Source organism: Ornithodoros turicata, chromosome 2 (assembly GCF_037126465.1).
Source record: "Ornithodoros turicata isolate Travis chromosome 2, ASM3712646v1, whole genome shotgun sequence".
Lineage (NCBI taxonomy): Eukaryota > Metazoa > Arthropoda > Arachnida > Ixodida > Argasidae > Ornithodoros > Ornithodoros turicata.
The window spans coordinates 141,464,376-141,491,334 of record NC_088202.1 but is presented as its reverse complement, the minus strand read 5'-3'; the positions used below and the strand labels follow the sequence as shown (position 1 = coordinate 141,491,334).

Sequence of the window (26,959 nt, the reverse complement as noted above, 5' to 3'; positions counted from 1 at the left end):
AAGTAATTATATGCTATCCAATCATTTAATCGATCATTTGTGTTTTGTACAGCTTCAATGTAAACTTGGCTCTCATAGTTTCGGAAACCCGGAAACCGCGCTAGGAAACCCAGCGGAGCATGTCAACATGTTCCACGGTCTCCTGTTGTTGCTCACCTATACCTAGAGATGCGAAGCCCCGCAAAAAAACACACGAAAATTTGGGGAAAAAACAGTATTTTCGGGTTTTTTTCTCGCCTACGGAAAAATAGCCCTAAATTTCCAGGCGACAAAATTCAAAAATGTAAATTTTCGTGCCTTTGATGCGTTCCAACCCGTCAACAGTGCCTTAGGTGCCTCTAATCGGCAAACAGTCACCAACTCAGTGCTCCGTCTGGCCGCTCCAAGCGATCGCCATCGCATTCACATGATGTCGGAGTTCTGGTCGCAGTGGACAGGTTTTTGTAATTATATATCGCTGAGTACACAGCAGTCTCATAGGATGCTCTGCTCTGCACTTATGCCTAGAGGATGAACACTACAAAAGCTTCTAGCTCATTGCACGCTGTGGCCTGGCCGGCAATGCTTCGACTCAGCAGTAACCACATATGTTTCCATTTTTTCAAAATTTTCAGGACAAAACCCGAAGAAACCGTTTTTTTTTTCAAGCGATTCAAAATTTCTGGAAATTTTTGCATCTATAGCTGTAATACATGTTTTATCTGTCATGTCCGAGAGAACGCGAGCGCTACGCCGCGGCCGCAAGAGATTCGGGGAATTAGAAACCATACTTTGTCACTTGGAGACCGGGCAGAGATCGGACTCCTGCTTTGTACACGTTGCGGAAAAGATAGGAGCCTGTCGTCCACATTGGTGGCGCCAGTTTCTCATAATCGTGATTGTTATCTCGATGCAGTTGCCGCACTCTCTTTCGGGGTGCGGGTACGCAAATTCCTGCCAGCAACCGCATCGTACCCGCGGGAGCACTACCGGCATCTGCACCCGCAGCAATGTCATTGGTGTAACCCGCACATCCCGATGCGTACTTGCATACCCGCCGATGTACCTGCAGCCTAATGCGTACGCAGGTTTCGGTTATGCCACATGATCGTCACAGCACGCTGTGCCAGTAAATGACAAATCTCTCATCACCTCACACACCACGGAAGGCCTGGATATGGAACGTCATGGAAAGTATCTGGGGCCAAATGTTCGCAATGAATCGGTTCGTGCACCAACTGTGACAAGCTGCAGCACAGGCATCATGACCTGCACAGAGCGTACGGCGGAGGGTACGCTAAGCGAGGAACATAAAACTAGAGATTGAAATGCGGCAGCCGTCGAAAAAGTCCAATTGTTCTGCCGGTGCTTCACCACACAACACAGCTCGGAGCCATCCGTCACTGTGAAGTGAACGATGTCGTTTGGCCTTCTGATTTGTTGAAAATGGGATGGATCCGCGTATTTTGTTGGCCCTATATGCTGTCACACACTTTGGGATAATTTACCAAACGAACGCACCGTATCTCGACGGCGTGGCCTGGATCCACAGAAATGTACCAAACGCATTCATTCCGAATAACACCCGGATCAATTCCAAAGGTACCAGTGGGTCCAGTGAGGTTGCCACCACAGGCTGCAAGAAAAAAAAAATAATAAAGTATTACATTCAGAGGACATAGAGATCGAGTAGACGCAACTCTCAGTGAGTCTCGAATCACAAGGAACAGTCATACCAACGAAATCGCTTGCATGTCAGGTGGCATGTCAGGGTGCATGTCAGGCATGTCATGTGTTCCCACAGGCACATGGATTCCACGAATACGAAACAACATTCGTGCGAGACAGAGGAGCGTGGTCTTTCTTTATATATATATATACAGGGTGTCCACCGTAACTATAGAAGTAATTTTTAAAAAGATACAAATCACATTTTCCCTGTTTTAAAAAATGGCGATGATGTAGTGGCGATTTAACTACGCCTAAAGGCATACTTTGAGGGGGCAGAGGCAAGCTTCGCTGTCGACGATTTAGTTACGTAAACATAAGAGGACTGAAGTTGTGAGGCTGGAACAACATAGAAGGGACAAATTCCGGTAAAGCCCAGGACCGGTAATCCAGAAGATGTGGGTTCGAGTCCTACAGCTGGCTAACCTTTTCAGTGACTTCCATCTTTCATCGCATTAGTTAGCTTTTGTTAATTAACTTTTTTTAACTTCAAAGGTAGGAGACTGACCCAATGAGAACACCGAATCCCTTCGGGTCACTAGTGACATTACCGGTTTCAGAACAAAAACCGCGAGAAAGGGCCTGGAAATAAGGCTATCTGGTGTTCATTTTTCGACGCTCAATTATAAGCGCTTAAGTTTCCCTTTCCGCTTTACGCGGGAGAGGGAAAATGCTTCGCAGCAATCTGTCCTTATGCAATCTGCCCCCGCTGCGACATAGTTTTCCCTCCCCCGCGTACAGAGGAAAGGAAGACGGCAGCGCTTTACTTGAACGTCGAAAAATGACCACCAGATCGCCTTATTTCCAGGCCCTTCCCCCCGCGCTGTAGCTGTCGCAATTTTTGTTTTGAACACAGTAATGTTAGTAGTGGCCCCAAGGGATTCGATGTTCTCATTGGGTCAGTCTCCTATCTTTGATAATTAAAAAGTTAATTAACCAAAGTTAATTAATACATCGATAGAGAAGCTTGCCTGTGCCCCCTCAAGGTGGGCCTTAGAGCCGTAGAGTAGATCGCAATTGGTTAAAACAGGGAAAGTGTTATCTTTATACTTTAAAAAAAATACTTCAGTAGATACGGTGGAGACCCTGTATTACTATATGTCTAAATTGGGAAGCAGCGTCTGATGTTCATACGTGAAACCCGCATGGAAAGCCAACTCAGACCCCCGGGGATGTGGGAGTCCTTTCCCTCTATTCTGCCTTACCTCCTTAAACGTCTTGAGAACGCCACGCCACGAGGATGGGAGCTTGCTATAGCGTCATATGGAAATCGCTACCCTCACAATTGTCTCGTATTCAAGCCGAGTCGCGGCGATTCCAAGAGAGTTCAAGTGGTAGCTCTGCGCCAGAATGGCGGCACCGACCTTTGCGAAGCCTGCCGTTCGACGTCAATTGAGGCGCATTGATGTCGGCACCTCCCAACTGCCAAACTTTCCCAAATAGCGACTCACGCCAACTTAGCACGTGACCACGCCCTCCATACTTTACCGAGAACTTTCATAGCACATAGAAACACCGATATAGCAAAACGCACCGTCCGAGCACCTGAGTCGCCATGTTATCGCACTTGCACCTCTGAGTTCCGTTCTTACTTTCAGCATTTGGGTGCTTATACTAGCAACACCAGTTCTTTACACTGGCGGCAGACACGACAAGCACATTCTGCACACGGAGACCTCAGGAAAGGCATGGTGTACACTGTAACTTAAAAACTTTGCCGTTGGGTCACCATGATGCTTTTACCTTCTGTTTCTTTTTTTATTTTATTTTTTGCGACAAGCAAATCAAGTGTAAATTCATATAAGCAAGTGCAAATTCGTCACAAATTTATCTTGGTTGAAAATACCACTACTTCACCATGAGGGCGATTGGACGATGGTATGCTACGCTGCGTTTTGCAGCTAACAGAGGGAGGGAGGTACCCGGGTTCGAATCCCGGTGCCGGCTGTGCTGTCTTGGGGTTTCCCCTGGGTTTTTCTCAGACACTTTCAGACATATGTCGGCACAGTTCCCCTAGAAGTCGGCCCAGGACGCACATTCCCAAGGGGGCGTAAGCCGTGAGGTTGCCCACCTCAGTGAGGCCGACAACGGCGAGCCCTTTCACCATCACCACCATCACCACCACCACCACCACCGCATCTAACAGATCATATTCTGTGTCAAAAGTACATTCCCTTATTACGTTACAACTTATAAACCTTGGAAGTATGTATTATATATAAATGTTTGCGTACGGTTTCTCATGGATATATCACGAATGAGAGGATATGGAGGAGGGAAGGAAGCGAAACTGCTTGATAGTACGGCAGAATTTACTACAAATGCTCACACTTTCTCCCAAGAACGGCGACAAAGAAAGGAACTTACTGAACACCCGGTAGGACAAGGCAAATCCCCTGCCACCGACGGTCCAGTCGGTCTTGAAGCGGACGAGGACGGATGAAGACACTGTAAGGTTACCGGGAGCTTCCTTCCCACAGGTATGTAGAAGCTGACGAGAACTGTCGGAAGGTCCCTCGTACAACGTGAGGCTATCGTAACGGCAGTCTTCCGCTTCTGTGACCGAATGGTGGCACAGAAAACGCGTCAGTTAGCCAGAGAGGAACGAGAGATTAACGGAGTTGTGACACTTTCTCTCACTTTGCTCCAAATAAATGTAAAAGACAGCTTTCATATCAGCTTGCATTTTGTTTACAGCAGATACCGTAAGGGAAGTGTAGAAAATTTGTTTGCTCCGGGAATACCCAAAAATATATGACATCGGGGCAGGCGAGTCCCACAGTGAGGCGGCGGCGGGAGTGGTCACGCGCTTACGAGAACCAATAGGATCGGTCGAGGCTCGCGCACAGCTGACGTCAGAGTTAAACGCAGAAGTGTGTGGTCAAGGGTCCGTATCTTGCCAAATATGTCAGGTAGAAAATTCATTTTTTTTCTTTTTTGCTGTAATGCAGGTATAAGGAGTTTTTCATATCCTTTAAATATATTTATAAAAGAAGCTATAAGAGACAAAATAGATGGCGTTTCTGCAGTTGAGTTACACGGCCAGACGGACATCCTATAGCAGAAAGTGTGCAACTACGAAATGACCAATTAACTAAATAAACCGAAATTTATTAATTAGCTTTTCAATTAGGGGATTTTGAAGAAATGTGAGATATCAGAATGGGAGACAATCCTTTTTTGCAGCCATTCCACGTCTAAAAGATCTGTAAGCCGTGCGTGCGTTAAAATGTCGATACCCCCCCCCCCCCCTAGAAATAAAGTTGTTGTTGTTGTTCGATACCATATGACACAAAACTATCCACATCCGTAGCAGGATTTTGATATGGAAATGAGCCAAAACCGAAACGGCTTCGATCGGGAGCGGAAGGAGTACAGTACCCATTCCACGTCAGAGGGCCACTTGTTTTGGAGCGGGTAGATGGTGATCTGCTGGCCACACCAACCGCTTTCCCGCCCAGATGAGTCTCCGTCGGCGAAGGTGATGTGCTCCTGGTGCGCGATGTTTTGGTTTCATCTCATTTGTATAGCGAAATTCCGCGATGGATATTTCACGGCTTGCGCTCGTTTTAGGAGTTTGAAAAAGACAGAACGACTTTTAATAAGAATTGTCTCCCATTTTGTTATCTCGCTTTTGACCGCGATTCCCTCATAAAATGGTTAATGAATGAATTTGAGGTAATTAGTCACTTTGTAGTTACTCGCTCTCTTCTATAGGTTGTCCGCCTTGCCGTAGAATCCAACTGCAGAAACGATATTTATGCTGCTCTCAGCTTTCTAATTAAAAATATGTAAAGGATAAAAAAAAAACGCCCTGAATGATGTCATGATCCACATGTATCAAAGTGTCACAACCCCGTTAAAACGGACCGGTAAAATTTACTCCCCAAAGCACCTCAAACTCACGACTTACTACATTATAACGACCTTTCCATAATCGGCAACCCCTATGAGGAGACCGTCCGCCAGACCCGCCAGGGGAGCTATCCAACGGTCCGCGAGATCTACATCATGATTGGATAATGGAAATTTGAATTTTGAACGCGCAGAAGCGGACGTAGGGCTACTGTAGCAGGCAAGAGCTCGCATGAAAACGCGTAGAATGGTGATGATAATCAAATTTAAAATGAAATATCTAACGTGGGGCATAAACCGCTTATACGTGAATACTAAGGTAAGCTGAAATACAAAGCATTGCAGAAATTGAGGAAACAATAGCCGGGCCGATGACTAGCGCCACCACTAGCTTCAGTTCCTTCAGTTCTAGCGATCCCCGATAGATGTCAGCACCACACCGAGGCTTGTTCAGGAGGATCCAGCTCTCTATATTATCTCGCTCTCTATCATGAACAAATCGGGATGCCATTGAAATATCGGTTATATCTCTATCATGGGGGAATATTTAAACGTGTTCCCGTATGAACAAATCGGAGAGCATAAGTAGCTTACGTTCAATGTCGAACTGTGGATCAAATGTGATTTCGACGTGAGATCCTTGTGGAACGACGATGAGGTAGTCGCAGTTGAGGGACCCTTCGTATTCATTCGGATAGCGTGGTGATGTGATGTCTCCCATGGGATCCGTGTAATTGTCTCCGCAAGCTGCGACATGAAAACGTGTTCAGAAATAGAATGAGGACATTCCCATGCTGTGAGGCGCAATATCTGTTACACTGAGATCTCGTTTCTGTTTCCATCATACTTTTTTGTGGCGAGTTCCGCAGGTATTTTCTCCCCATTATTGAATAATTATTTATAGGAAAGCGGCCGAATGATGAAGTTGGTAATTACGACAAAAAATTTAAAATTAGTGCTCCGTGTATCAAACGGGTTCATAAAAGTATCAATATCATAAAGTGTCATTTGGTAGCAAAGGTGTTGGATAGTACCAGGTGCGATAACCTGCATCTGCCAGGTGCATCTGCCATGTATTGTGCATGTGTATTGTGCATGTATGTATGTGCACGCATGTTTGTGCATGCATTGTATTGTGCATGTATGTGCATTAGTACATTGTAACTTATCTACAGCACACGATCGAATTCGTGCGACATTTGTGCCAGGCATAAAGGAACTGGTACCGTCAGCGTACATTACACATGTGCCAACGTAACGCGTGAGGAAGCCCCGCTTGTTTCGCTCTCTTTGCTCTATATATTGAGACAATGGCGGAGATGACGATGGCATTGGAGTGTGAGACAGAGTCGAGTTAATAGGCACAGCACACATCAGAGTTAGCCTAAACGCCATTCCGGCCTACGGGCCCTAGTGGTGTTTAGTACAAATAACGGCGGGCGCAGATATAGCTCGACGTAGCTGTGCCGCGCGTACGTGCGCTGAACAGTCGCGCTACGCCGGGGAAAATCACACCCTCTATAGTCTATAGTGGCTAGCGCGGCCGGCAGCATTCAACGCGCTAGGATGTTGCCCGCGGTAGAACACGTTCTATTTTTCGCCACCGCGCTCGCGCAGTCAGATCAGCGCAGTCGCAGTCGCGCTGCTGAAGGCAGAGCGACTTTGCGCATGCGCAACGATCGCGGGTCACTGCTGACGCGCGTCTGACTACAAACGCATATTTTCCGGGTCGCTTTGCTTGGCGTGTCCGACTTCGGCCGTCGCTGACTGCGACGCCAAAAACGTTGGGCTACATCTGCGCCTTTAGAGGGGTGACCGTCGTTACGAAGGCGTTACGTTGTTTTCTGCTGAGCGCTGTCGGGGCGGCCCTCTTCCCGCTTCGCAGGCTCGAGCGGTGTTCAAGTCAGAGTTGACGTGAACTGTACAACGGTAGAAGCTCACAGGGATGGAAGCATTTCCGAAGGGAACAGGTTTATTTGCATACTAATAGATTTGTTCCCTTCGGAAATGTTTCATTCCCTGTAACCTTCTACTGGTTTATACTGCCAGGTACGACGAATGTCGGTGTGGATACTTTCGTCGATATCCGTGCGCCGTTCCCCACAGGAACGTGACTGCACACATGACACACTCCGACCTGATGTCATTTGTCTACATAATGAGTGATGGCGCTTAGACCAATGATTAGATTCGATAACAGTTTCCTTTCGCTTTTTAAGTACACAATTATCCTCTCGGTACGTACGGTTCGCTTTGGCACAGGCTGTGATGACATGATGGCACACACACACACACACGAAGATTAGGGACGAAAGAGAAAGAAATAGAGAAAGACTGACCTAAGGTAACGACAGCTTTGAATCCATCACCCTGCAAGCTTGCATCGGAACGGAAGAGGAGCCGAGCTCTGTGGGAAGTGCTCACAAACGTTGGCGGTTTGTTCAAGCCGCAGTACTTCACGGGGGATGTCCAAGATCCGTCTACGTCGTTGAAAATCTGGTAAAAGCAAAATTACGAAACACCACGAACGAATTATGAAGGAGCTATATAAGTGCTGGGAAATGCGAGCGAGATATTCCTCTGTCACACGGCAAATTGGATGACATTCCCAGCGGATGACATTCGCACTGAATGACATTCGTTCCGTGTTACACGTTGAAACCCAATGGCAATACATGCGCGAATGGCATTCGTTTTTCCCTCTCGCACCGACTGCAGTCCAGTAAGATGAATCTGTTTCAGCGCATTCCGAGTCATTCTGCATTGTAGCATGTAAGGTGCCAACGAGGAGGACGAGAGGGTGGGGTCACGAGGAAGAAAGAAGAGGACAGAGTTTGTGGTAGGTCCTGGCAATGCCGTCATGTCCACCAGAGTCGGGACTGTCGTGGTACAGGGAGAGAACCTCTTGCCGGAGGGTGGGGGGAACAAGGTAACGGTTGCCCCTCAGTTCCATCTCTTGGGTGTCCTCCCACAGGCGCGGGTCGGAGATGGACGCGGCGGAAAAGTGCTCGAGCACTTCACCATCTTCCCCACCTTCAGAGTTTTTTTACATAAAATTGACAATGTAGTCATTCCTCGAGCTTCAGCTCGTGCATTCCTGTGGCGATGTACTTCCTACGACCCTGCGATCCTTGCGAACAACTGTTGCCTACCTGAATATAGTCCCTGGCACAGCTGGCGGACTGCTGAATATCGAAGCGGCCTGTAAATGTGATGTTGACCCGATGGCCCCTCTGGCCGTCGAGCAACCAGTCGCATTCGGTGTTTGCTGGGTAGGCTGATGGATATCTGGGTGACTTCAGCGTGATCTCGTTTCGTATGTGCAAGAAACCTCCACAAGCTGTACAGGAAAAAAAAAAAGCAAAAAACATTCATATATCAGATGTCCATAATGGTACACAGCATTCACTTCTGATGAGAGGCGAAGGGTTGAACGCGCTCCAGCCTGAGAACATCAATCGCCGTCATGTTCTGGCTGGTTGTTTGTACAGTATGAAGAGGGAATGAAAAAAAAAAAAAAATGAATTTACTATCCCCGCTGTGCGAATGGGCGTTTTATTTACTTTTGTTTACAGAACTTCTGAGGCAGTGACGTTTCATGTGTACCCTGCCCTGGGCGCAAACCCGCCTCGCGACGGCTAGCTTTGCAGTGGTCAAATTTAACAAATCGCAATCTTTCTTCCTTAATGTGAGGGTTAGAAACCTGATAGGCTTTTTTTCGTGTGATAAGCCAACCAATAGGAGTAGAGCTCCTGAGCCAGATATATTTATACGCGAAATAGAAGAAGTGCAGTCTCGTGCACGAAAGTCTTGTTACCATGTGTAAATAAGTTGCTACTACGGTTTAATATCACTCTTCGAAATGGATATCAAAGACCGCCAGCCACGGCTTTGGCCATGCATTTTCTTGAGGACTAGTTACATTTACAATATTTTTAATTTGGTGCTGAAAAAGAAGCTATGTTCGTGCACTTATATTTGTGCAAGTTATCGAAGGGATCACCACCGCATGAAATGGGAACCGCATTGGGCAGATGCGGAACGCACGAGTTATGAGCTTCAAACAGCAGGTATACAGTCCACAACCGACACGAACGCTCCTGCTGGTACAGTGGGTCGGGCAGCAAACTGTACCTGCTGAAGTACCGAACAAAGTGATTTGTTGGCAACATCATGTTCTTTGAGTGTGAGAAGAAAAGAAAAAAAAAAAGGAAGAAGAAGAAACACCCGTTTCCGTTTCTCCTCGTGCTCAAGCTTCCCTGAGCGGTCGCCATGGAGGAAGGAAAGAGAGGAGGAGCCCTATTGCTCTGAGAAGTGAAGCTGAGATTGAGGGCCACTCCAGTGACATCACCGCTCGCCTTCCCCCGGTTTCAGTTACATACATCTTTACGGGAGCCCACCAACGCATAGTTTCGGAATACTTGGAGAGGCGTGGTGGTAGCGCGCCGAAGTGGCCCCCAAAGTGCCGTGTGCAAAGCGACCTCATTGGGCTATTCAGGTAACGTGACCCTCTCCCGGCTCCAAAGAAGCTACAGCTCACCTCCTATCCCCACGTCACTTGCCCCACGCTTCTCTCTTCTGTTGAAGAGTCGTTGGGGCGCCTCCGCTATTTCTTTGCTACATGGCTGTCGCGAAGGGAGAAGGCTTAACTGTTTCCTCGTCTGTCGTTGCATGGTACCGCGGCATACTTAGAGGTATCGTGTACCTGTACATCCAAGTGGTGTATATCTGGAAAAACCAGCCGGCCTGCCGAAAGGCACTTATCTGTTACCAGGTTTAGAGGTGCACTTGTGTGCAGGGCCGTAGGGAGACAAGTTTGCGCCCAGGGCAGAGTAAATCTGAAGCGCCTCCCTTCCCTCATCCACTGCCGTCAGATGCCTTGCAAACAAAGAAATGAAAGCGCTTATTTGCATCGCCGAGATCGTAAATTCAAATTTTCTTCGTTCCCGCTTTATCCTGTCCAACGAACCTGCCAGGGCCTGCTGTTCGGCACCCTCTCTCGCGCGAGGGCGCCCCGGGCGGCTGCCCCTCTCGAACCCCCGTCGCTACGGCTCTGCTTGTGTGAACTCTGAGTCAATAGACGTCTTTGGCTCAGTACTTCGTGTTCCCAAGCCAAATCACTAGATTGCCTTATCAATGGCAGTGATTCGTAGGAAAGGCACACAGTCAATACCTCTCTCTGCGAAGTCCAGAACGCCCCTCTTCCCCCTGCGACAGTTGTGACGTTGGCCGCCGGAGCGTGACCGACTGCAGTAAGCAGTTCCACCACCAGTGGCGTAGCCACGGGGGGGCTAGGGGGGGGGGGGCTCGAGCCCCCCCTACCTGCCACGAAACGACCCACAAAAATCGTGCAAATCCAAGAGCATAATATATGGGGGGGGGGGACCAGTGTGACGATCGCGAAAGTTATTGCAGTTCATGGCGTCTATCTAAGAAGCACTCTTGAATGGTTTTCAAAGTATGAGCTTTTCAAAATACTTCCAATCTCGTGACACCACCTCATTGGTCATGACAGCCTATACATGTAATCGTATTGTGAACGTCTAAATCAACTATTTTCGTTCCTTTTTTTAATCCTCAGTTTGCAGTGTGCACAAGTATATGTATGTGTTGTCGACACAGGATCAGCGTGGGGGGCGGGGGGAGAGTTTTAGTATCGAGCCCCCTCTACCTTGGAAGTCTGGCTACGCCACTGTCCATCACAACCACTAACCACAACCACTTCTACACAAGTCTGCATCTTCGAGAGAACGACACTGTCTATCTCTGGGCGGTCTCGAGCTAATAGGGTTCCGCATCACCAGTATGAGTGACATCGGCCGGTAACTTACGCAGTCCCGAGAGAGACACGGTAAAGTTGAATCCCGCGGCAGCACCATCGCCATCCGAATGAAAGATGACTGCGAACTGCGTGCCCCGAAGCAGAGGGGGTCTCCTGGTACCACAATATTTGTCGATGCTGGGCGACCTGACGTGCGATCCACTGAGGATGTCCACATAGTCCTTGGAGCAGTCGTTTTCCAGTTCGAAACTTGTAAAATTGAGCTGCATTAGGAGGTTTCTGGTTAAAAGCTCTCTGTCGGCAGGTATTCTTGAGTATGCCATGGTGTCCTATATACCCTAAACAGAGCATTTTCCTCAAACAACACGCTTCTAGCCCACGGCCATTCAGAAAAAAAAAAAATATCGTTCCTCGTTCCTTATCTGTTGAAAGTAAGAGGCACACGTCTTTTTGTGGCACTCGTGACAGTTATGGTCGCAAAAACCTTTACACCCGGTGCTTCGCAGTAGTAACGGTATCATTCTCTGGAATAATTGGCTCCCTGTGTGTTGAAGCTCTCCGTTAAGTGGACGACGACGTGACGACGCCCACTTCTGTGTGGTGAACAACGGCGAGCCGATCCTGCCATTACCCCCCACCCCCCCGTTAAGTCTCGCAGGTAAGACAAAGAAAAGATGCGATTTGTTGTACACTCTACAGTGTTCACTCTTCAGTGTTCAGTATTCAAATGAAAATAGAAACATTCAGTGATGGCCAGTAGTTAACTGCATGTAGTTAAACTACTAGTTAAACTACCTGATTGTAGTAGAAAGTAGTTATCAACTACCTGCAGAAATGTAGTGGCAACTACTAGTTAAACTACTATTTCGAGTAGTTAACTACAGTAGTTAGGTTACTGCATGCGCCAACGACTTCCGACTTTGCTGCAAGCTTTACGGCACGATTGTGCTTCCGATTTTTACCTCGAGCTACTTGTTTGATGAGAACGGAGGTGCAGAGCAATTGTGCCGTGCATGTGTACTAAATCTTCACTCTTATCAATGCTTGTGATTCATACTCAGGTGTCCAAGAACACTATAGAATGGGATTGGTGTTGATGGACAACCTTAAGTAGTTATAGATGTAGTTAAAATACATTGCAGTAGTTAAAGAAGTAGTTTCAACTACCTCCCTGAAAAGTAGTTGAACTACTAGTTAAACTACTCCATCGCAAAGTAGTTAGTAGTTATAGTTAAACTACTGTAGAAGTAGTTAGTGGCCATCACTGGAAACATTAAAGTTTCCTCTGGACCTGATAGCTATGCAGTGTTAGCTAGAACAGTGTTCTGTCAAATGGGCTCACCTCGACTTGTGCGTTCCACTGGGCTGGGTCCAGTATCCACATGCAATCTGCGTTACGAGTATACTGATCCGGGTACGCGGGAGAGGTGAAGAACGATGGAGTTTCCCACACTTTGACCAGTCCTCCACATTCTGAAAGAGCAAAGGAATGAAAGGGGAAGTATAGCGAAGGACGACAAGTTAGTGCAAGTCCCTCTATTTCACCCCATATGCGGAATGGAAGCCAACGTGGTGCGATGAAAAAGTTTAATTTCTTGAGAACAAGCTACTTCACCAATTTGCGCGGGCTTATTTTCAAGGGTAAGTTGTGTAGCATACCGTTCAGCATTCCTGGCAGCCACGGAAGTTCCAATAATAGTAAGCAGATGGACACTTTCAAAAAGTAATTCAAACTTAAAAAAAGATCGTGTTCCTTGTCTGCTACTTATACAGGGTGTCTCAAAAAACGTGTCATTGGGACTTTATAAAAAAACGGGGCGATGGAAAAATACGCGGTAAACGGCATTTGTGTGCCAACTGAATTTGCCATCTTGCAAAAATATTTTCATTTGATTTTAATTAAAATAAATTGAATTTCTTTAATTGAACTCTAAAATTTCCCAAGTCAACCTAGCGCTTTTTTTTTGTTTTTTTTTACAGGATTAGTGAGCCCGTAGCGAACTGAGTCAGATCCACCAAGAAATCCGCTCGATATTGTAAATGGAACTGCCCTCCAAAAGTCCCGAAATTGAGGCTTCAAAGTTTCGGGTAATAAACGGCGCACCAAATCAGACGCAAAGATGCGTGGAGAGGAGGACATGCTCCTGCCCCCATGAAAGATAGAAGGTCGAAAAAAAAAGAGGGCGGGAAAAAAGAGGCGGAATCATTTTTTTGCCGCTTATCAACGTATGGTGGAATGTCACCCGCCTTGTTATCGGCGCGTCGCGTGCTGCACGCCGGTCCGGCAATAAATTATTCTAGCTTCATGGGGGCAGGAGCATGTCCTTCTCTCCGCGCATATTTCGGACTGGTTGTGTGCGCCATTGAACACCCGAAACTTTGAAGCCGCAATTTCGGGATTTTTTGTTGGGCAGTTCCATTTGCAATATTGAGCTGATTTCTTGATGGATCTGACTAAGTTCGATACGGGCTCTCTAATTCTGTAAAAAAAAAAAAAGGTTAGGTTGACTTGGGAAATTTTGGAGTTCAATTAAAGAAATTCAATTTATTTTAATTAAAATCAAATGAAAACATTTTTGCAAGATGACAAATTCAGTTGCCACACAAATGCCGTTTACCCCGTATTTTTCCGTCACCTCGTTTTTTTATGAAGTCCGAATGACACGTTTTTTGAAACACCCGGTATATGTACATAATAAACTAAAGCAACGAAGGAAATATAAGTAATTTACTACTTGAACTTATATCTAAAGCTACTTTACATTTAATAGTGCTTTTGTGATTCTTTCTACGAAATTTTCGGCGCCCTTGTCGTTTAGCGTATGAAGGAGATATACAAATGTGGAAAGCCCAACTTGCTCAATGTCCGGTGCGGTCTCTGTAATTGTAACCTGAGCTCTAGGAGGTGTTAGCTGTTGCCGAAATTAGATGCTGTATACTATTTGCACCGCGACGGTTAAGGGGTATGCAGAGAAAAAATATGCTTACCACTAATTTTGTACGTTGCGTTGATCCCGCCTGAAGGCTGCGAATGCTTCTTGACGTAAGTCAGTTCCGTTGCAGCGTACCGCTTCGGGCTTCTTCCGCTCTTGCCTCGTTCGCAAATCGCATCTAAAACGGTTTCATGAAGCACGTTAAGCTGACGTGCAAATGGCATGCTCACTCAGCGGCTATTTAAAGGACACTCAACTGTGCTCGTCGAACTTTTTTTATTCTTACGCTCCATAAGAACGACAACAACTTCTTTTTCTAAGATGAGGAATGGAGAGTTTTATCGCAAAGGGCGATACTCTACTTCATCATTGGTGGTGATGTGGGGAATGAAAATAATGAGCATAGATACTCACCATGAACTCTTTACGGGTTAAGTTGCCGTGTGAAAAATGTAACTAATAACGAAGTTCTTCAGCCTGAAATCAAACTCGCTGTTACGGAGTTACTTAAAAAAGAACGAGTTAATTCCAAAATAGCACTACACAGGTGCTGGACGCGTGAACAGTTGAGTGCGAGCTTGAGTTGCTGCGAAGGAGTACAACATGCCTATATCGGTTTCTTTCGTTGCCTCATAATTCGAATGCTTTGCATCTTAGTCCCTTCGGGCTCACAATGGTTCAGCTTCACTTCAATAGCAGCGGTTCTCACTTCCTGAACAGAGTCGTGTCATTGATTGAATATCATGTTTTATGGCATAAAATGCAACGAAAGAACCGGAGAGAAAGGAAGAATATAAGTGGACGTGAGTGAAAAGCGAATTAAAAGTAACTTGGAACTTAGCTTAAGTTACTTGGGCAAAGTTACCTGTAAAAGAAATGAGTTCTTCCGAAAGTTACCATGGGGCTAAAGTACCGAGTTAAGTTACAAATGACACACACAAAAAAAGGAAAATAGTTACAGTAACGAGTTGCCTCGAACTCTGATAATGAGTCTCTTCGCAATGAGGATCAAGTCCTATTGTGTCCAAGAAGGTCAAGAGAGCTTTGAGGGCAGAGTGTTGTGGGAGGCGTTTGGCAAGGGACAAAGCAGTTTTGATAGAGAGAGGGGGCGAGAGTCCAACTGATTAACATACCCCGAGAGTGCGGTTCGGGAAGGTTGGTACTGGTAGTAGACTACAAAGAACACAACTAGACTTTGCAGTTGCAAGACTTACCATCACCCTTAAAGTATTCTTCTTTACAGCCGACATTAGTAGCTGTGACGTTGACTCCAACGACTGTGTAAGCCAGAGTGGCATTGGGTTTGAGCGGGAACCTCCAGGTGCACATGGAAGGTCTGGCTTGCAGAGCTTCTGCCGTCGGAACGAGCATCCCACTTGGCTCTTCAGGGGTCTGGTAGCATGCTGCAGATTATGCGTATGCTAAAATGAAGTACTGGATCACATGCATCCTCCCTTTCATCTAAGCGTTTCCTTACTATGTAGCAGACATTTACGTTGTATTATGGTTTTGCTTGTATTTTATTATGGTTCCCTTATTATTCCCTTATTATTACCTTTACCAGCAAGCGCTTTTGCACCTCCATAGCTTTTCGTGCTTTTCGGTGTCCTTACAACCTCAATGGAATAAGCAAACTTCTGGATATGCTAGGAAGGGTCATGCTCAACGGAATAACGTGAAAAAGTGGATGAATATGTCTATTGCTTGAGAATGACGTGCAGGCTACCGCATACAGAGAAGGACAGAGACGCGCGAAACGGTAATCAGCTAAAAGGGGTTAGGAGCTTTGACAGCAGCAGCAAGTTATACCACAGTCACCTGGAATTGTACTGAGTTAAGAAGTCGTTCTGGACTATGTCAAAACCGAGATGCAAACTCTTAAAGGAGCATGGAGTGACCCCAAAAATATTTTTAGTTTTTCGCGGCACCGTCTTCTATAGCACAAAAAATGTGCAGCTGCGCAAGAATAATGAATGCAGATAGCCCAGACAGCACGCGCAAGTCTCTGTTCGGCAACCTTCTCCAAATCCGAAGAGCGCCGAAGCCGAGCGGAAGACAGATGTACCAGGGGCTACACCGCACGTGACCAGCCACAGCTGAAGCATGTGTAAGTGGCGCGTGAGCCCAGATGAAAGGAGAAAGAAAAAAGGCACGGAAGAGCTTCCACATCACGTGGGGCTCATGTCTCTCACCTATGTAAATTTGTAAATTTGATTGTGCAGTTACAATACGCCGCAGATCGAAAATATTTTGCATGGTGACTCCTTGTGGACGGCTGCACAAATCAAGCAGTATTGAGAGTCATGTTAAATGTCACTTCCATGCTCCTTTAAACATGTCATGTCATGCTGACGCAGTGGATTTTGGGTGAAGGGTACTGCAAGCCCTTTCTATGTCAGCTGCACTTCCTCCTTTGTAGTAGCGTGTGGGCTTTGGGAGAACTTTCACGTTTTGGGGCTAACGTCTCACTGTATGGCAGCATAGCACGTCAAGAGGTTACATAGTTGTCATCCCGCTCTAGGTGCCTTTGATAATCGTCCTTAAATAGTATCAATAGCGCTAACACCAAGCTCCGTTTTCTTTTCTTTTTTTCCGTGCCAATTGCACCAGTCTCAGCGTTGTCTTCACAATTCGAAGCCTGCTTCACACTTACGCAGCTCCTTTGCTGAGTCGTAGTGAGCTCTGAAGCCGTGCACAGTGGATAGTCTCGGCGACTGCATCGCTACCAGGAGTTGGGAGGTGAAGGACTCGTACACGTATGGGAAAGAAGTGTTGCACAGAACTGGCAGTACTAGTATCCCGTCTGTGAGCTGCTCAGATAGGAATGACAAAAGGAATTACATTAATAAATATATGTGTCTATGTATGATGTACTTAAATGTAATAGGACAATAATGTTGACAACCGGGTTAACTGTCTTTACATTTGTCACGAAAGACTACTGAGAGACCCCAAGGGAAACCAAAACAGTGTACAGGCGGCAGTTGAATTCGAGCCCTCTACCACCGAACGGATGCCGTGTCCACTCGGCCAGGCACTCGGCTGCGCACGTATTTCACCATCCACATGCGAGTGTTCCCATACAAGGCGTTGTTTTAGCCTTTAGAAAATTTCTATCAAGAAGCTAAGACAGCAGGATAGATGTCATTTTTACAGTTGAGTTCCACGGTCATCGTCTGCGGAGGACATCCTCTGGAAGAGAGAATGTAACTACAAGATGGTTATTCACCTGGAATTCATTAATTAACTCTGTAATTAGGAAAACCCGTGCAAAAAACAAGATAACAGAACGGGAGACAATCCTTGTTGAAATTCATTCTATCATAAAGACGACCATCAATTTCTCGGGCATCCCGATTAGACCTCTACCCGATAAACGTCATGATGACGTTGGTAGACAGATTGAAACCAAAAGAAATTGGAAAAGGTGGGCTGGGTTCCACGAATGAGCACTTGTTGACAGCCTCCTACTGAAAGAAAAGTAGGACTGAAGGTCGCGTCTCTTTCAGGGACCATAGTAATCCTCACAAGACCGTGGCTTTCGGGCGTGACCTTGTTCGCGCCTGGCTTCGATCGTAGTTCAACTCTACCAAATTGGTGGCGCTGTCGAACACTATGATGTCATTTGTCAACAAACGGGGAGAGGTCTCTACTACTCGTACAATCTTATGCCCAAACCTCGCTTACAAAAAGAAACCCTGAAGCATTCTTATACTACGTGTAGGGGAAGATAGATGTTTCTGACGTTGCGCTTCGTCGGCTGAACAACACCGGAATAACACTTTTTCTCCCCTAAACTGGACATAACGTCGATTTTAAATCAGTGTCAGGTTGATATTGAGAACCATAGTTAAATCATTTTCTCCAAACGTTACCGTCAGTGTGCTGTCGCAGTTGGAGATATCACCCTCCAGGAAACTAACGGTGATCCGTCGCCCCGTGGGTGCATTGAGGACCCAACGACAGTTAGTGCGGACTGGCATCGGTGCTGGGAAACCGGGCGTCTGGAAGTCTCCTTCGGTAGCCTCCAGAGTACCCCCGCAAGCTGCGCGTGTTTCCATACCATGGTTTACTACTCGGTGCAACGTATTAGAAAGGCCATTCACTCTCATTAGGTATAAGATTTTCTGTAACCATGGGCAATGATGGACCATTGGTGCCATTCAAGTTTATCTGGAGTAAAGTAAATCACCTGACTTATACTGTGTGACATCACGAGGTTTGGGTGTCGTCCAAATCTCGTGATGTCTTGACACGGCGTGCCGCGGCGGTTGCGCGCGGCACTGTCATCCGTGGAAATTCATTATCTTGTTGTAGGTAAATACACAGACCGCCGACATCGCCATCTGAGTCTCTTGGCTCCCATGAGTTGCCTTCCTGTTTTATTCTGTTCACTGTCGATTATGTCACCATGCTATGTATGTCGTGCCTGCTTACCGCTTAGCAATAAATTTTCACTTGAGCGTATAAGCCCTTCCTGTTATGGTGTCCCATTGCTTCCTCGGTCGTCGCCCCATGGCATATTCCACTAGCTACTTATGCTGTTTGTTGTACGCTTCACTGCACGGCAGCCTACTGCAAAACTTGTTGTACTCATAACATTTTTTTTCAAAATGATACAGCGTGACGGATTGTCATGGGCAGCGTAGCCAATTAGGGGCTCTATCAAGGCGACCTGAAGGATCGTTATGGGCCAAATGTTAGCCCATCAGGTGTTTCTGATGAACTCTTGATGGGCAAAATATCTCCCTTCGGGGGCTGCTGATGGAATTGCCGCATTCGTCATATTCACCCATAAGCTGGACCTAACTGCGTGTCTCCACTTTGTATAGGTATTAACTACTTCGTACAACCTGTACACTGCGAGCAACGGAGCACAGTAGCAGGACCGTTCTCTGCGTTTGTATAGGCGACTGGAAGGTCGCCACTCAATAATGCTAAGCGCAATCCTAATGAACTTCAGGTACGCATTCGATTTGTCTAGAGCTTAAGGGACCTGACGGATTTTAGAGACCTGATTGATAGAACTGATGAGGTCGATGATCCTGATGGCATTGACCAGCCTCCTAACGTGCCTGAACCATTAGCCAGAAGGGCCATAGGAAATTCTTCCAATAGGAAAAAGGAAAAAGAAATTAGAGGAGCACAATCTACTTGCTCAGTTTCAAGCTCGACCGAAACGCTTAATGGAAGAAAATGAGAAAAATAAGAAAATTGCAGTAGTTCCGTACTACCACAAGATTTCACACAATTTGAAGGCTATGTCGAATGAGATGGGTGTCCGTCTCCTCTTTAGGAACAACTTCAGGTTAGATCGTCTAACGCCTTTTTCAAAACCAGAGTCTGCATGTAATGTTGAACACAGAACCATTAAGTTTGTTCCTTGTGCAAAAAAATGTTGTTTATAGAATCCCGTTAGCTTGTGGCTTTGTATACATAGGTCAAACATCTCAATGCGTAAACCAAAGGTTGGGCCAACATAAAAACAATCCTGATTCAAATTTGTCGGATCACCTAAGAATGTGTAATAATTGTCAACCTCTATGATCCCAGACGGCGGTGCTGGCGTGGGAACCAGACAGGCGAAAACGTCTTTTAAGAGAAGCGTTGGCCATACAGAGTGTGGGCAATTGTATTAGTGTGCCGTCTGTATGTATCCACCCGGCCTTCAGGCGCTCCTTTGACTTCCCTCAACTCATTTTGTCCTCATTTCCCTATTCTCCCCTCTCTCTGTCTTCCCTCGCACCGTCTACATGTTCATGAAGTTCGTGTTTATCGATTAAACGTTTTGCTGGTTTGAGCCTTCGTGTTTGTGTTTGTTTATGTGTCTTGCCCATCGCTCAGGCTTGCCTTATCATGGAATTTATCCACCAGCTAGCCTGCATTTACGCCATTCTGTCAAATTAGAGGGGCCTTCGCTGCATCGTTAAATTACGACAGGTGTTGCATATTCAAAGAGGCTTTTCTGTGGCAACTCGCCCATGATAAGGACAACATGAGTTCAATTCGGCCCTAGACGTCATTCCCGTACTTACCTCTCCCCACAAAAGACAAATGTAGCCTGAACGCCCGGCTCTGTGGCGGAGCTCCTCTTGTCTTTACATGGACGAATAACTTGTTGTCTGTCGGCGACACGTCAATCGACTGATTAGCCCCACATATGCGAGATAGAACGGGTCCTGAAAAGTGACAGTTCCAGACTGAATACTAGCCGCAGTGTTATAGTCCCAAGCGCCACACACACACACACATGTAAGTAGTAAAAACATACACAGAACATAATTATGTTCGGCGTATGATTCAACAAACTAGGAACCCCACGTAGGACCTGCGGTGTCGCAGAGCATTACAAGATGGCGCACCCGTTTGCTGACTTCGGTTGTTGCTCTATTTTATTCCCAAGCCTTACAAAACGCAATTCATATGTAGAAAAATGTACACCTGTGCATCTTTAAAGCAAACGGGGAGCCCGAACAAAGAGACATATGCCGAACGCACAGCTCTTCCAATGAACGGAATCGAAGCGCCCGCAGTCCCCCAGCAAATACCCGCACGATGGCGCCACAGTCGCTACAAAATGGCCGCGCAGTGGAGACTGCGAAAGTTCTAGTCAATAGAACGCACCATAGTTTATCTAAATGACAATTTAGTGGAACAATCTACCATCCGCCTATGTTCCGTGACAAAATGTTCCCAGCTTCCTGCACACAGCAACTCGGTAATCTAGGTTGAAAAGAAAGAGTGAAGAGAAAGAAACCATCAAGGAGGCGAGCTCTCGGAAGCAGTAAGCGCTCTTTACTTTGTTTTTCGACCCGTCTGTCATCATCCAACCAAGGTAAGACATGCGGCCACGTGCTTCGCAGCATTCCAATAGAGGGTTTTAGCAGGCCGTTGATAACGTGCCTTGCGTCGAACCGTATAAACCGGAACCAATCAGTGGATAAGATTCTGAGTCACGTAGGACTGCGATTGGTTCCGATAGGCACGATAACCTTATCAACGGTATACTAAAACTCACTAATATCTTTTGCTTGCAGGGAGGATCGTCGGCTAGGCGGACTTGACGGTGGCAAATGTCACGTGGTTTCGTTACAAAGAACTACGGATGCTAGTAAACGGTCAGTATGCAAAGCAAGTTAGTGCTGGTCCAAATATATTCACTATAACAACAGTCAAGCATACATACTGTCACACACGAGACATGTTGGACTAGTTCAACGAGAACCCGCATGGCGCCGGAGCTTGGCTTCAGAACAGGGGCATCGCGCATTACATGCATTGAATGCGGCGGTGAACACGCTAGTCCTTCTAGCCCACCATATATAACCACATAGCACGCTCCCAGTCAACCACTGCAACGAATGATGAGGTTATCGCTTCTGATCCGAAGATAAACGGAGGCGTTCGCCCCCTCTCTCTTCGAACCAGAAGCTATAATCCTATCGTTCGTGGCAATGATTGGCGCAGAGCGCTTTAAGTTCAGTTTTTCGAGCGCCGAACCAAGTAGTACGTTCCATTACTGACCACCAGAAGCAAGAAACATGGAAATCTACATAATCACTTCCAGCAACGTGGGCGGAGCACGGAACGTGTCCTGAACGCGACGTCGGCCGTGACGTAAAGTAATAATCGAGGTCGATTACTTTTGACGAGAATAGGGCCCCAGGTGCCTCCGGCAGTGTGGTAACCACAGGAGGTGACAGGCCTAGGACTACCAAAGAGAATGGTCGTAGCTCTCGCTCCTTTGATGTTAGCGCAGGACGCGTAAATGCGTTCATCGGCGAAAGCGTCGTCGTCAAGTCATCGGCATCTCGGCAAGAGCGGCACGTACAGAAATTGTGTTTCTTTCTTTATAAGCTGAAGTCCTGTGTATGATGTAGTGAATACTATCTGCCAAAGCGTCGCAACCACTCGAACCAACACTTTAGACTCTCGGTACCTCAGACACCAGTAATTAGAGGTGACGTTCCCGATCAAGTTATAGGAGCTAGCTTGGTACTCCACAGTGTGTTTGCTGAAGTACAGCGTTCCGTGCTACTATGGACAAGAGTATGCATTCGTAGTCAGTAAAAATACACGGCGGCACTGTAACAATAAAATAAATAAACATGTCAGTGGACGTACCTGTGGCGTTGCCGTCCCTTACTTCCAAGTAGTCATCACCTGAGCACCCCGGGCTCTCTGGCAGTGTGAGGTAGCTAACCACGAACCTGACTCCACTGCTGTTTACCGCTCCAATCAGTTGCCATTCGCAGTCGAATGCGGCACCTGACCGCAACTTCTGGATTAGTTCCGGAATTGAACCTCCCCACACGGTTCCACCGCATTCACCTGCGTACAGCGATATACTCATGATTACATTGAAGAAACCTGGGTCATGTGAGCCTGATCATTACTCGTATCGCTGGTATTCTATGGAGAGCCTCTACCGTAACCATTGAGGAGGCAAATTCGAAGTATGGGGGTACCGGGGGCTTGATTTAAGTTTTCTCACTACCGATCATTACTAAATAAAAGAGTGATAATAAACGGCAGGAACAACTTATTTATTGCGTTGAACCCTTAGTGAAGGGTTCAACGCCAGGACAAAGCACATCGATGTCCGTCACCATCACTTACGTGATCTAGTAGCACGCAACATAATCAACTTTCAGTACCGCGAGTCCGCTGACAACATCGCGGTCGCTTTGACGAAACCTTTACCACGACCGAGACTGGAAGCGTTAAGGCAACGGATGAGGCTCATCAAGGGGTAACCTGTCGAGGGGGGGGGGGTGTTAGAAGAAGTCGACATGCTAACCTCGTTGCGTGCGCACCCATTCTAGCGCACCTGCCCCACTTTCGGAATAAACCCGTCTCGTGCGCACGCACCGTTGCTGCCTCCGAGGTTTACTGCTTTCTCACATTTACACATGGTAAACAAGACGTTCGTGCACGACACCTGCACTGAAGAAGTGCACTCTCGTGCAGAGTACAGAGTCTCGTCCGAGAGTACAAAGGAGCGAAACACTTTCATGACGGTGACGGACATATGACTCGGCAACTCACACTGCTTGCAGTAAGTTGACAGCACCTAACTTGAGTTCGTTCAAACGACCAAGCTCGCTCTCAGTCGGATCGACCGATTGGCATTGGAATCGCAGGATGCAAGATGGCAGCTGCTTCCAGAAAGTGGAAAGTTGAGCTGTCGAGTTCTAGTGAATGTTGGGAACAATGGGATTGCCACGTACGTTGAACGTTTCGATCAATGTGTATCATCTGCGGAAAGTTGTTGGATGTAACGACGTATTGAATTGGGCATTTCACACATTTCAACGTCCAATCTTGCTGTGCTGCTTGGGCATTTGTGCGACACGAGTACGGACCGTTTTCTGTATTTGCGGTCAATATGGGGCGTACACGGGCAATATGGGGCCCATATTGCCAGGATTTTCCCAATATTGGCTCAAAGTGGGCAATATGGGGCCCATGTTGCCCAGTTTCACCCCCAATATGGGGGAAATCTTGGCAAAAAGGGGACCCATATTGGACCCGTATCGCCAGTGACCAGCCAATATGGTCCCAATATTGTGTGCTGCTTGGGATAGTGGCAAAATAGCTATTACACAAGATAGCTCTTTGAAACATCCAGCCAAATCTCTTCTGAGCGTATGCATAGCGTAACACTCTCATTTGAGAACCTGCTGAAGGTTCATCGATACTTTTTATCGAGGGTGTATGCCTCGAGAAAACTAAAAATTCGAGAGCTTTTTGTACTCCACAATTTTTTTTAAAGCCATTTAAACTTTTTAGCGCTGTTGTTTAGGATGCACAGAACGTGTTAAAATATTTTGAGATACACAGGGTTGGAACGACATGAAGAAAAACAATTATAAATTTCGGAAGACCTCCTATTTTAGCACATATTCTGCCGTCAATTGGCCACTGAGATGTTGCTGATAAAAATATGAGACAAATTGCATGTGCCAGTATGACCCTGGAACATTGACTTGTCAAGGTTTCAGCGATTCTTTTTCTTTCAAATTTATCACCACTGCATTCCTCTTCGTTTCTCAGCGAGCCTGCTTCACCCCAAGACTCATCGCAACCGCTACTGCCAATACTATGCCCCTTGGTACGCTCTGCATGCGCGGTACTGTGTCTGTGATAATGAATTTCTTGAATCCATCGAATCGCCTGTGGGAGTCGTTCGTAACATTCCACGGGCACAAAAGTCTCGTGATCAGATTTCCATCCTGGAGAATTCAGAATGGAGATCTTCTCCAATGGAGAAGTCATCGGAGAATGGAAAATTATCTGGCCATGTACGTCAATGGCCATTGAAATACTAACGTGGAACGGTTTGCAGGACAGCACGAACTTAGTCTTGGCCCTATTTAGTGACAGTCGATTTAGGAGAAACCAACGTGTTATATAGCTAACTTCCCTACACAAAGGCTCTTCTAGATCATGGGCACTGTCAAAGGAATAGAAGAAACGTGTATCATCTACATACACAAATATTGACATTTTAGCTGAGGTCAAAGCAAGGTCCTTTACATAAAGCGAGAATAGCGTTGCGCGCAATTTTCTTTGGACTTGAAATAAACGGAACATACAAATACCGTAGACAACCACTTACCAATCCTTGCAGTGGCAGTGAAGCCGGCGTAGTTATCACCGCTACCCGTTTGGACGAATTGCACAAGTACTAAGTTCCCGCTGGAGGTAATGGCCCCGGCACGCTGTTCCCCACAGAAGGTGCCCAGTTCGGGACTAACCTCCGTGCCGCCATCCAACACTCGCACGAAGTCTGTCATGGCGCCTTCGTTACATCTGTACAAGTGAAAGTAGATTAAACGCCTGGTAGTTGACTCAAGCGCAATCCAATTTTAAAACGTTTTTTTTTTAATGTTTCGTCAAGTGCCATGGTATAACGTTCTAATTTGTAACGGGAACAGTTGACAACACCATATTATTCTTTTCGTTATTATTACAGATGAGCGCGGGTACAGGTTAATCGCGAACACTCGCGTAGTTTCGCGAGTTGCGAATAGAAATTCAGCACCGCCACGGGATATGGGTAAAATCCGAGCGTACTCGCATTGCGTACGCGGGTAGTGCGGGTAAACTCACGTTACCCGCACCCACTAAGCTGACCCGTTGCCACTTCAACTTATTTTGGCATTTGGTGAAGATTTCATCGAGAAAGGTACATGTACAAGTTGACACTCTTCGCATATCCCATAGTCATGTCACCGGAGCACCTGGGCGCTCTTGGCGGGTGCTGTCCGGAAAAAATAAAGAAGATTAAGAAAAACGGCGCAGTTGAACCTCATATGCTGTCAGAATAATGGCCGCCCGGAATACGCGCAAACCAAATATTTCGTTTCGAAACAGTCGGAAACATTAGAAAATGAGTTTAATGGGATTTTGCAGCCGGCTCCGCACTCACGCCTGTTCGGACAACAATTCACCGAGCAGTGTGCGGGCCAACGCCACTGGGGTCGACCATGAAGGCAGGCTGTGCTTCACAAAATGCGGCCTTCCCATTCGCAATCCACTTCCAAACAGGTCGCGTCATCTGTGTTCATGCCTTCGGCGGTTTCGGGTTGCATAAGTCGCATGGTATGTAACTTACCCCTGTCGCATGTGAAGCTCTCTAGGAAAGTCAACCACGATTCGTTTTCCTGGCGGAGCCTGAAGGAGCCAATAGCATTCTGTGCTATGCGGAGGTCCCTGGTGAGGGTACCCTGGTGAATGAAACTCGTGCTGCGGACTTCCTGTGGTCAGTTCAACCCTGCCACCACACTCGGCCAATGCTTCTTCCCAGCGCAGCCTGAAACGCTGCAAGAGGAAGAAAAGAAAATCAACTTGTTTCTTGAAATTTGCTATTTGAGCAGAGCGTTACAAGAATGCACAGCAGCAGTGATGAGACATTCAGTCGACCCGTCACGGTCACGCGTTTCTAGACCGCCTCCAGATTGCTTGAATGTGGAGTGCCAGAGGAGAGTGTGCACACACCGCTCAGCTTCGAGTGGTTCGCAGCATGTCGTCAAGTTCTCTAGGATACATTAGACAGACACGGTAACGACCCACTTGACCTCAAGAACGCACTTGGTGAGTGGCTAGCAGCACATGACCATGTTTTCATTTCTGTGATCTCCTTCACTGGGACATTGTGGAACAAACACCTTTTTTTTTTTTCAGAATTCTTGGTAGCGAAAGTTCGCCACCGTGCTGGAGTGGCCGACACAATGTAGAGCTGTTCCAACGTCCCCATACTGTTCTCTTTTACGTCAATTAATCGTGCGTAACCAAAGGGACACGTGAGTACAAAAGGACGTTCTTCGGTAGAATTGTATAAGGGTCTGTCTACCTGTCGTATGTTAAGGAAGTTGCACAAGCGACAAGAAGAACACAGGAAGCCAGTGAAAGAAAATGAAGCAATAAACGGAGCATAGTGAAAGAGGTATAAAAGAAGAGTGAAAGAGAAGTGCAGGCCGGTGTCGATGGCGTAATTATCATGGGCCCGGGAAGAGTGCGTCGAAGCGGTGAACTTGTAGTATAGCGTAGAGCCCTGCACGGGCCCGGACCCCCGACCCGGCCCGCGGGCCGGGCTGGGCTTGTTATTGGCTGTGTGCTCCGGGGCCGGGCCGGGCCCGGGCCGACAAACATGTTTCCGAGGGTCAGGCCCGGCCGG

The 26,959-nt window shown here is 46.8% G+C and overlaps 1 protein-coding gene across 1 annotated transcript in view; it reads right to left on the bottom strand.

Moving 5' to 3' along the window:
• Positions 1-26,959, bottom strand: part of LOC135386241 (cubilin-like) — a 142,043-nt gene that overhangs the window by 24,825 nt on the left and 90,259 nt on the right. The window contains exons 43-57 of the mRNA XM_064616050.1: positions 25,898-26,103; positions 24,899-25,092; positions 22,402-22,608; positions 20,313-20,456; positions 18,153-18,322; positions 16,931-17,087; positions 15,492-15,680; positions 14,333-14,455; positions 12,687-12,817; positions 11,394-11,607; positions 8,715-8,902; positions 7,902-8,058; positions 6,157-6,309; positions 4,075-4,263; positions 1,501-1,615 (exon numbers count right to left, since the gene is read on the bottom strand). Coding sequence (XP_064472120.1) covers positions 1,501-1,615; positions 4,075-4,263; positions 6,157-6,309; positions 7,902-8,058; positions 8,715-8,902; positions 11,394-11,607; positions 12,687-12,817; positions 14,333-14,455; positions 15,492-15,680; positions 16,931-17,087; positions 18,153-18,322; positions 20,313-20,456; positions 22,402-22,608; positions 24,899-25,092; positions 25,898-26,103 — 2,537 coding nt within the window. The remainder of the gene's footprint in view (positions 1-1,500; positions 1,616-4,074; positions 4,264-6,156; positions 6,310-7,901; positions 8,059-8,714; positions 8,903-11,393; positions 11,608-12,686; positions 12,818-14,332; positions 14,456-15,491; positions 15,681-16,930; positions 17,088-18,152; positions 18,323-20,312; positions 20,457-22,401; positions 22,609-24,898; positions 25,093-25,897; positions 26,104-26,959) is intronic.